General features: G+C 40.4%; 1 protein-coding gene across 1 annotated transcript in view; it reads left to right on the top strand.

The window, feature by feature from the left end:
• Positions 1-572: 572 nt before the first annotated feature.
• Positions 573-10,965, top strand: part of ARHGEF38 (Rho guanine nucleotide exchange factor 38) — a gene marked incomplete at its 3' end in the record, with an annotated part of 147,797 nt that continues 137,404 nt past the window's right edge. Inside the window, exon 1 of the mRNA XM_082610543.1 lies at positions 573-774. Within this exon, the coding sequence (XP_082466669.1) occupies positions 579-774 (196 nt within the window). The 5' untranslated portion in view covers positions 573-578. The remainder of the gene's footprint in view (positions 775-10,965) is intronic.

The following is a 10,965-nucleotide window of genomic DNA, read 5'->3' as shown; positions in this document are numbered from 1 at the left end:
CCCACTGTTGTGATGCAAATGCAAGCTCTCATGGCTCCACACTAGCTCTGCGGACACGTGTGGGTGACTCTGGCTGAGAGTCACACCCGAGCCCCGTCTGGCTCGGGGCAGCAGAACAGCAACGCAGTGTCCCAGCGCACCTGTACACACCCAGCGGCCCACACTAAACCCATAAGCCGCAGGGTACACACACGCGCGCTTCCCCTCCTCCCGCCTCACCTTGTTCGCTTTCCTTTCCCCCGACTCCCAGCCCTCGGCCCACACAATGGGATGTTTGTTTGCTTCAGCAGCATGTTGCAGCGCAGTCCCTGTTTTGCCTAGCTCGGTTCGGCAGGTCTCTCAGGTAACAGGTGGCAGCTTCCCCTGTTGGATTCTAGGTATAAAAAAGAATGACCTCATAGGGGTGGAGCCCTGGGACTCCGTGGAGGTGGCAGTCACAGCTAGGTAACCCCGGAGTGAAGCCGGTTGGTTAGAAGGGGGCAGTTAAGCTCCTCAGGCTGGCGACTTTAACATTTACCCTGAGGCCCTTTAGCAGCCAGCCATTGCCCGCTGGCCCCTAGAGCTGGTCTCTGCCTCCGATGGAGCCCAAAGAAGCCCCCGGGAGAGAAACTATGGGCACCAGGAAGAAGAGTCTGCCCTTCCCGAGGCCCAGGCTCTATATGCTGGAGAGAAGGAAGACTGACCCTGTGGTTGAGAGCAGTGTTCCTGGGGACCACTCTGGTACCTTGACGAGGAGCCAGTCTCACAGGACCGAGTACAACCAGAAATTACAAGGTAACCTACAAGAAAGCCATGGCCCCGGTTCCTGCCCTCCCAGATCTTCTCCTCTTACTCTTCCACTTGCAAAGGAAGCAATTAAGGCAGAGGAGAAAATCAAACATTACCTTCCTCTATAAGGAAGAAAGTAAGAAAATAAGAAAATGAAAGTAAATGTAATTCACAAATTGTAGGAGAAATTTATTATGTACTTCCATAGTTAAAAAGCCAATTCTGGGGCTTCCCTGGTGGCGCAGTGGTTGAGAGTCTGCCTGCCGATGCAGCGGACACGGGTTCGTGCCCCTGTCCGGGAAGATCCCACATGCCCCGGAGAGGCTGGGCCCGTGAGCCATGGCCGCTGAGCCTGCGCATCGGGAGCCTGTGTTCTGCAATGGGAGAGGCCACAGCAGTGAGAGGCCCGCATACCAAAAAAAACCAAAAAAAAAAAAAAAGCCAATTCTGAATTATTCTTAATATTGCCATGTCTTTTTTTTTTCCTGCTACATCCCTCTTTCCTTCTCCCTCCTGCACCCAATTTAAGATGTGGGAAGCACTAGAAAGCAAATGATTTAGAAACCTACAAAAGATAGTTTATCTCAATAGACAGGTGTGAGATGTCACACCAGGAGATCTATCTAGGTAATTGTACTGAACTGTGATTGTGGTTATCTTAAATAGGGGCCTGAAACTACAATTATGTCTGGGAAAATAAGGGATGTTATAGTCATCGGATAGTATAATAGGATTTCTTGAAAATCACATAGCTGTTCATTCCTTTAGAGTGAATTGTATAACATGCAAATACGGTAAGAGATGTTTAGCACGCTTAGATTGAATGACTGTTGAGGAAATAACTTCAGTTATTTTGTGATGGTCGTAAGATAATTGGCACAGTTATTATAACATGTCCTGTTTCAGGCCCTGAATTGCTATCCCTTCCCATCCACCCTCTCCTTTACTTCTCCCTTTCTCTCAAAGGTCATTTGTTCTAGTAAATGTCATTTTGATGTGGATGCTGTGCAACGTTTTAAGTAGCCACTGCAGTACCTGTTATGTGATCCCCCAGAACCTGTCTCTCCCACTTTGAGGCACACTGTGTTTAAGCCCTCATAATCCTACCATGAGCTGTCATTCCGTATTGAAAAACTACAATGAGGCTAGAGAGACCAATGGCACAAGCTTGTACTTAGAAGGTCTCTTTCCTCAAAAAATGTGCTTGGACTTAGTGATGCAACTTAATTAAATTAAGTAAGTTAAATGCATTTAAATTAAATCTTTAAAGCTTCCTACTATGAGTTAATGCTTTTTAAAAATCCTGATAGCTCAGGATTAAAATGCAAAGTCAAGTCTTGTCCTTAAAAGATTGTTTTTTTTTTAATGGGGAAGGGTTATTATTTGAGCTTTGAAATTAATTTTCTCAAGGCCACGTATAAATTGGAAAAAATGCAAATTTTAAAGTCACGCATATTTGGTTTCCAATCCTGGCTCTTCAATTTACTACCTATAAGACTGAGCAAATTACTTAAAATTTCTGAGCTTCAGTTTCTCTATCTGTGAAAATAGGATAATGATACTTACCACACAGTGTTATTGGGAGAATGAAATTAGATAAGTACATGAAACACCTAGAATATTGGCTGACACATGGCATGTGCTCCATAAATAGTAGTTATTTTTAATTTTAGGAATGATGGGTACCATAATGTTAGAACAGGACTTGCCTTGTGTTAGCCCAAATGTACTAATCTACTAATCTGTTTCAACTCTTTTCTGTCTTTTGATGAAGAGACCACAAATAAGAAATTCAGGAAAAGCCTACTGCTTTATCCCTAATAACATGTTTCTTCTTTCCGAGATTCACTAATTCAGCATCTTTTTGATCCAGATTTTCCATTAGTAAAATAAAAATGGGAATACTTTTTGCTATTCTCTTCCTAAACTTAGCTTTAAAAAAAATAAGTCTGTGGCCACAGAATAGAGTAGATATTTGTTGGTTACTTTGCAGAAGACTTCAGGCTTCTTATGTACTCCACTGGATTTGTGGTTTTCCTGTGCTCTGTTGGATCCTGTCTCTGAAGGTGGAAGGAAAGACGCAGGAGTTAATCCATGGTCCTAGACCTGACTGTGCTGGAGAAAAATCATCAAGGAGTGTAGAGGGGCACATCAGAGCTGTAAAGATAGGCTGGCCTCCTGATAAGTAACATTTTAAAGATGTAACTCTTAATAAAGTCCAAGGCTGATACCTAATGCCTAATAGAGCTTTTAGTATGATTCTTCTGTAACTGGTTTAGCAACAATAGAAGGCATTTTCTCATTAATGTTGGAAGTAATCAGTTCTGTGGTTTGCACTCTCTCATCTGTACTCTACCCTTTATCATGCAGATGAGTCCTAAATCACCTTAAGAGGCTCTTTATTATTGCAATGCCAAGAGTTTTTCCTCTGCCTACCTTGGAACTGGCAGTTCCCTGGGAGGCACTGAATAAAGACCTGAGCTAGTTAGAGCCCTCAGACAGATGGCCCTAAGGTCACAGTGTGCTTTCCAATACTGGAAAGCAGCCTCAAATTATTTAGTTGGTTGTCCTTCAGTGCTGTGTTGCTATCTGAGTAATACAATTTACTGTTCTGTCTCTGGAAGCAAGTTCTCTAGGGTTCTGGGAAATGTTACACCTGTCTTCGGTGTCCCTGGGCTCACCTCTTAACTATACAGTTTATCTGTTTCATTCAATTTCTGACGGACATCGCTTTAGTAATGTGAATCCTAAGCTGTAATATTTTTTAAATGGTACGGGGGTGAGAGCTACTAAATTAAACAATAGAACATGATTCTAATGAGAGTATCATAAAATCTTTGTAAAAGATTGTGATCACATCAATGTAGTCATTCCTACTAAGCCTCAAGTTGCACAATAATAGTTCAATGCTAGCTACAGTTAGTGGCATCCTTATTCCTTCAACAGGTTTGTTCAGTTAATTGGCATTTATTGAATATGTTATACGGTGAGCAAAAACCAGAATATGTGCCAGGAATAACAACTACAAAATCATTAAGAAAAAGTGTCTGACCTTTACTCCAAAGGGGCCTGAAGTCTCGTAGGGAAAGATAAGACAGGTAAACAAATACAATAAAGGTGCAGGCGAGAGGTAGACATGGGATCAGGGCATCTGCAGAAGGAGGAAATGGTCTATTCAGGATTGGGCGGAGAGGTTGTCAGAAAACATTGTCGTTCAGAGACGATAAGTGGGGATGGGGTGGCGGTGCAGAATGGGGAGAGAAGGGTATTTTAACATCTTCACTGGGCTTATCTCTGTCTGAAATTATGTTGTTTGTTTCCTTATTTATTGTCTACTATCGACCCATTTCCCCTCCCATCTCTCACGCCCACCCCCACCAGTCCATGAAAGGCACCCTATCTTTCTCGTTAACTGTTCCATCTTTGCCCTTGGAATCGTGGCCAGCACACATGAATAGGATTAGTGCCCTCATAAGACACGAGAGATCTTGTTTCCTCCCTCTCTGCTCCCTGCCATGTGAGGATTTGAAAATTCTGACATCTGTCCACCAGGAAGGGGGTCCTTACCAGCACCTTGAACTTTGATCTTAGACTTCTCAACTGCAAAAACTGTGAAAAACAAGTGTTTGTTGTTTAAGCCACCTCATTTATGGTATTTTTGTTAACAGCAGCCCAAATCGACTAAGATAGTTGGTCAGTTACTTTTATCCTCTATGGCCACGCTAAGCTTCTGGTTAATTTTTTGGCCAATGCATATTTTTGCTAGTGTCAGGGGAAAGAGTGAGAGTGGGTGGGTTAAATATCCTCACAGCTGCAGATAACACAACAACAAAAAATCACATCTCCAATTCATGTTAGGTCTGCGATATTTTCTTTTTTGCAAAGGCTATCATATCATTTTCATTATGAAAGGATTGATTGGTTGTTTTTATGAAATCCTGAAATGTTCTCACTATGGTGACAATAAATGAACCACTCTCCTGCATGGACTTTATATAGAATAAGATATTTTGCAGTATGAGGACAAATGGCTCAAAGATGAAGTTAGACTTGGTCAGATTATGGGAACAGTTAATTTGTAATGATTTTTAATAATACAAACTAATCTGTAAGTAAGGAGGATGAGCTGTTAACACTGGAAGATTTGGTGATTTTTGTTCAAGGGGTAATGCAGGGTGGAATAAAAGTAATTGTCCAGTTGTTCGTGCATGGTTCTCTCCTGGTGCTATGAGTCCTTTTTGTTCCTGCCTGTTCTTTGAGTACTGTAAAAGTAACTCCTTTACCTGCCTTTAGTGAAATGGGAAGTACTTGGATCAGTAATGTGACCGTTAACAGTGTAAAGGCACTGTTGAAGCTAATTAACTTCTCTCTCGTTGCATGCATAGAAACCCAAAAGAAGAATGATATTTTACTTTCTTTCTTTTCCAGTAAGAGTATTTTGCAGTTTTTAGAGGACACATTGGATCAAATAAAGTGAGTCCCAGAAATCAAGAAAGTTTGAGCTATCTCACTACTACCACATTGTGATGGGAAAATTTATTCCTTCCATATTTAACTGATGTACCTCTAGATATAACTTTTTTAAAGGTAGCAAACACAGCTTCTAATTCTATTTTTTGTCCATAAAAATGATGGGTTTATCAAAACACAAAATGAGAAATCAAGAGGGAGGGATGAGCTAATGGAAGAAAGGAAGGAGAGGAAGAGGGAGAGGGAAAATTCAGATGTGCTAAGCACAGATAGAAATGAACCTTAAGATAGTGATATAGTTGGGAAAAAGATGAGTGAGAGAAAAGCACTCAAGCTACATTCATCTTTGCTTCTGTTGATACAGGAAAAGGGAAAATGGTCTTTTTATAGAATTACTTTTTCTTGATACCCTAATCATATTAACTTCAGTATTTTTGTGTATATTGATTTCCTGGTGATGGTGGATTATTGCAAGAATTGCTAAACTTGTCAGCAGTATCACCCTGAGCACCAGGCAAGACTTGGCTTCAGGTGGAGCTTTAGAGCGCCCCCTGTGGCCCCCTCTCCACCAAGCAGGTGAGGAGTCCTTGGGGCCAAGGTTCCTGGCTGCCTGCGATCCTTAACCTCATTTCTAGACTAAGTTCAGGGCATCTGGGACCATGGAATTTTCTGTTCAACTGGCCCTAATCACTGCCACCAAGGCCTGTTGGGACCTCTTCCCAATCCCTTTCTCCTTAGGTCAGACTGTGGTTGCTGGTGGGCACACCCTTTGGCTCCAGGGCCAGTTGGTTATGGAGGTGTGTCTGGAGCTCAATCATGCTGGGGTGTTCACACCATGCCTACCAGGCCCTTTGTGGGTGGAGGAGCTGGTAGAGGGAAGGGTAGGGATACAGGCCTCATGACTGGGGAGAGGGATTGTGCCCAGGGCCTCCTGCTAAATTTTGGCATGAAAAGGGCCTCCTGCTAAATTTTGACATGAAACTCTGAGGGACCTGAGAGATCTAATCTTGAACATGGCTTTCCAGATTGTTATGAAGGTATATTTATCAAGATGGAAGGATATAACATATTTTATTTAACAGTTTGCCAGCTTGACTTACAACTTTTAAATATGTAGATAAGGTATGCAGCCTCTGTTAATACACTTGCTCCAGGCCCAAAAAGGAGGCTACTTATGACTGTTATCTACATTCAGGATATAGCCTTCCTTTTATACTAGGTTGTGGAAAGAGGAAAGGAAGGGAAGCGGAGGGAAGGAAAGACATCGTGACTGTCATCCGCCAGAAGCTGTGTCAGCCAGGGGCTTTCACACATTGTTATTTGATCCCAACACCTTTTCAGTTGGGGTTTTATAGTTGAAAAAAATAGGTATATAAAGGAGAAATGACTCTCCCTCTACCCTCCTACATTCAATAGCTGAGCCTATGAACTAAACAAACAATAGGCAGCTTAACAGGAGAAAAAGTATACAAGGGTATTCATTTTGAATATTACATGCCGGGGAGCATCACAGGAAAAAAGAAGTGAATAACTCAAAAAAGGTTAGGATTAGAGAGCTTATATACTATCTTAATAGGAGAAGGAGAGGAGAAATGTAGGCCACTTAGGGGAGAGTAAATAATTTTAGGAAAGATAATGGGCCCTTAGAAGAATCGCAGGGATACGTAATAGTTGGTGACAAAGTCTGTCTGGCTGTGGTGTTACTTCTAGTCTCCTGTTCTGTGAGAGGAGTCAATGTCCCCTGGTTGAGCTCCTTTTGGAGGATCTGTCTCTAGGCAAATAAGGGAGTGCAGAGAAAGCCTCTCCCTTCATTTGCTGCTTTTCAAGTGCTTTCAGCTCAAAATGATCAATGTACCAAAGTAACAAATTTGGGGGTGGCATGTCCTAAACTCCTTCAGGTGGTAGAGCTTGGATTTGATCATAGGTGCTTTAAATATTTACAAAATTAAATGCAACTCATTCATTGACTTAGTAGGTATTTTATCTGTAGGGTATATTAGTAATGAGAAGTCAAAGCACTTTCTTTGAGGGTTGCAATACATGTTTTGTGATGTGATGACATTCCTCTGCTACTATGATAAAACTCGACCTGCTAAATTTTTTACTTTGGAATTCATGTTCTTTCTCTAGCATTATTGTGACATGCCTCTGCTGGTGTGTTGTTGCTGTTTAATAAATGCTATTTTTTGGTTTAATTGTCAGGAAACAAAATTACAAATTTAGGTTAAGCAAACCTGCCCTATTGTAATAGCTTAATCATCTCCATTTCCCACTTCCTTGGATACCTTGACACTATTTCCTTAATTTTATGCCTGTTGTCATTTATTGGTATCTCAATAAAACTTAACATGCATCCACAAAACTGAAAACCCTATTTTATAGCAATGGGTGGTGGTGATGGTGGTGTATACATTTGCAAATGAAAAGAATGGAATTATATACTGGAAACAAGTAGTTCTTTATCTAGGTAGGTGATATTTCAATAGAATTCTATGAAGTCATCCTAAATTGTGAGTCTTAAATGCAGCAGAAAAATAGAGTGTTATGATTAAAGCCTTTGTCCCAGGTTGTTCTGAACAATTTTTTTCTTGATTAATGAGTCAGAGAAGAAATGAATACTCTGTGATACCTGGACTGAGGCCCTTGAGAGCAAATATAATCTTGACTGTCTGACATCCAGCTCTTACGTAAAGAAGAAAACCTAAAGGTCACGTTATCTAGCTGTTGCTCTAAGCACGCTGAGCCATTGTACCCCTCACAGAAATTGTCTTTCCTGAATGCTTTTTAATGTTAGGTCTCCAGTGTCACTATAAAAGTTGGCACAGATTTCTGCTTCTGTCTTTGTTGTGAAATAGTTGATGAAGACATTGTTTACTACTCTCAGTGCCATCCAGTTTCATTCAAGGAAAAACTTTGGCTCTTCTTAAGAATTAGAATATGTCCCCTTTCCAGATAAAAACAAGCAATTTAGTGTATATATTTAGCTGCCTGAAACTTAGAGTCAGTTTTGTACCTAATGCCTGGCCTTTTATTAGCTACTTCCCTCCCACCCCCAAATATTTTCCTCCAAATATCTGCAAGTATGGATTCTCATCACTGAGATCTCTGCTCACATTCTGGGAGAGTCCTTCCTGACCATTCTACCTACAGCAGTGTAGAGGAGGAAATACTTTTCCTTTCTCCTCTTAGGTTCTGTGGTTGGGACATGTGAGTAGAACTTACAAAAGACAGAATAACAGGAGAAAAAGCATGCACATTTTATTTGATGTTAATATTTGTACATGGCACAGAGGGTTTCATAGAAAGAAGCAAGAATCCCAAAGCAATTAGACCCAGGGGCTTATATATCATTTTAACAAAGAGTGATAACTTGTGGAAATGTGGCAAGACAAAGGAAAAGGGGGTTTGAGCTAAGGGTATTAAACTGTGGGGAAGTGAACAGGAAACATATGGTGGAAACTAATGGAATATAAGGGTTATTTTAGTACATGCCAGAGAGGTATATTTTGGGATGGTATTTTCTAATCCCTTCAGTGATCTTCATACTACCTGTTGCTCTCTGGAATTATGCTTTTCTATTCTATTTTGCCCTTCTCTTCCACTTGAACATAATTTTCCTTGGGAGTAGAGAATTAGTCTTATTTTAACACTTAAGCAGTGCCTGGTATATGGTAGATGCTCAGCTCAAAGACTACTTACTCAATGATTTAAAACTATTCAATGACTCATTATAACTATATTGATCTGTATCATTGGTATATTGGCTTTTACAATTCTGTCATTCCCATTTCCCCACTATTTAATTGGAGTCAATTTTTGAGTTAACTCCTCTAACTTCTTTTTCTGTAAAAGTAGAGAATATAAATAAATAAACTTAATTAAACAAGAAAATAGAATTTCTTGGCCAAAGAAAATGAAATCTCAGTTTTAATGAATTTATCCAACAAGCATTTATCCAACAAGTTAATACCTGGTTAATACCAACCAGGTATTAACTAGATCCTGAGAATATAAAAGTAACCAGAAGTGAACCCAGCCTATGGAGTGAGACAGGCAGTGAACCAATAATTGTAGCAATAAGTGCCTGAGGTAAGGCTACAGTTTGGGTTCCTGGGTTGCAGATTCTGAGGTGGAAATTTGGGTGCAGGAGGTTTATTAGGGAATGTTCTTATGATCACCACCTGGGGAAGAGAAGAGACAGGCAGAATATAGGGAGAAAGAGAGAGAGCTTGAGCTGTGATCTGGTCTCAGTGAAAGCCTTAGCCAACTCTAAGGCAAGTTCTAAAGATGAGATGATCCTTTGGACTTGTCACAGTGCTGTGAAGAACCTGGGCCCTTATATCATCACCCTTCAGGTTATTGGATGGGGCCACCTTGGAAAGGGAACATGACCTGAGAGGTGCTCTCATCTGAGATAATTTCTGAAAAGGAGCTGTCTGCTGGTGACACTCCCAGCAGTGGGGCAAGAAGTCCTTTTTTTCCTGAAGAGGAACTGGTCAGCTCATCACAGCACTGACCTGAAATTAGTGGTTATTAATATATTAGAGACACAAGTAAATCAATATAGGAATTGTGATGAGAAAGAGCTTAATTGGACCTCTAAAATGTCAAAATAAGAGACACTGAAACCTGAATCTTGAAATCCAGTTTGGACTTTTTCTGGGGGGAAGAGGGCATTCCAGAAAGAGGGATTAAACATGTCCTAGTGCATGGAACAAGGTAATAAAACTGGTTTTCCCATCTGGGGATCATAGCTGAAAAAGATGACACTAATACCAACTAGCATCTATACTAAGCATGTGGGTACATTACATCATTTCATGCTCTTAACAACTTTGTTAAGACGTTATTGTCAAATATGTATAGATAATAAAATTAAGGTTACAAGAGGTGTAGACACTTGCCCAGCGTTATGCAACTAGTAAGCGGTAACGTCAGAGTTATACTGAGGTCTACTTGACTCCAAGGTCCATGCTTTTTCAACCACTATGCAGTCTCTGTTGTTCTAACCCCAGATTTTAGTAGTACTTCTTTTGTGGTTTGTTTTTAAGGAATAGGCTGACTTTGATACAATTTTGAACAATACTCCAAAACATCAAGATACCCTTAAATTCTACCAGCACATTCACCTGCAATGTTAAAATCAACAGTGACCAGTAAGTGCTTTCCAGTATCTGTGTTATTTTATGCTTTTCAACAAAATGTTTTATGTGGAATGAAGTTAGAATGATATGCAATTGCAATGAATGAGGGGTACACTTAGATTCACTAGAACATTCCACTCTAAAAATACAAACCTAATGATTTGAATTATCTAGTCTTTGAAACCTGCACCTCCTCACTAACTATAGAGCACACAGCAGGAGGAGAATGTCTGATGGAAAACTGGGTCATAGTGTCAAACTATATTGTTCCTCTGCTTAATATTCTGCAATGCTTTTCCATGTTCTCTAGCAGTAGTGTCCAAAGAGAGGTACAGGCAGCCCAGAGGGGGGTTTCAAGAAAATTCATTATGAAAGAAAAAAATAAGTTAATCTTTTAGTCTTATCCTTTGAAAATATCTATTTTGTGTATTCTTTATCATGTATGTGAGACATTAATACTACCCATGCATTGGAGGTACTTCCTCAAAACAGTTTAACTGACCCATGAACAAAACAGTTTGGGATGAAATTTTGACACATGCTACAACAGGATGAATCTTGAAGACATGATGCTAAGTGAAAT

Source organism: Mesoplodon mirus (assembly GCF_964341445.2).
Source record: "Mesoplodon mirus genome assembly, chromosome: 2".
In the NCBI taxonomy this organism is placed as follows: Eukaryota; Metazoa; Chordata; class Mammalia; order Artiodactyla; family Ziphiidae; genus Mesoplodon; species Mesoplodon mirus.
This window is presented reverse-complemented; position numbering and strand designations above follow the sequence as displayed.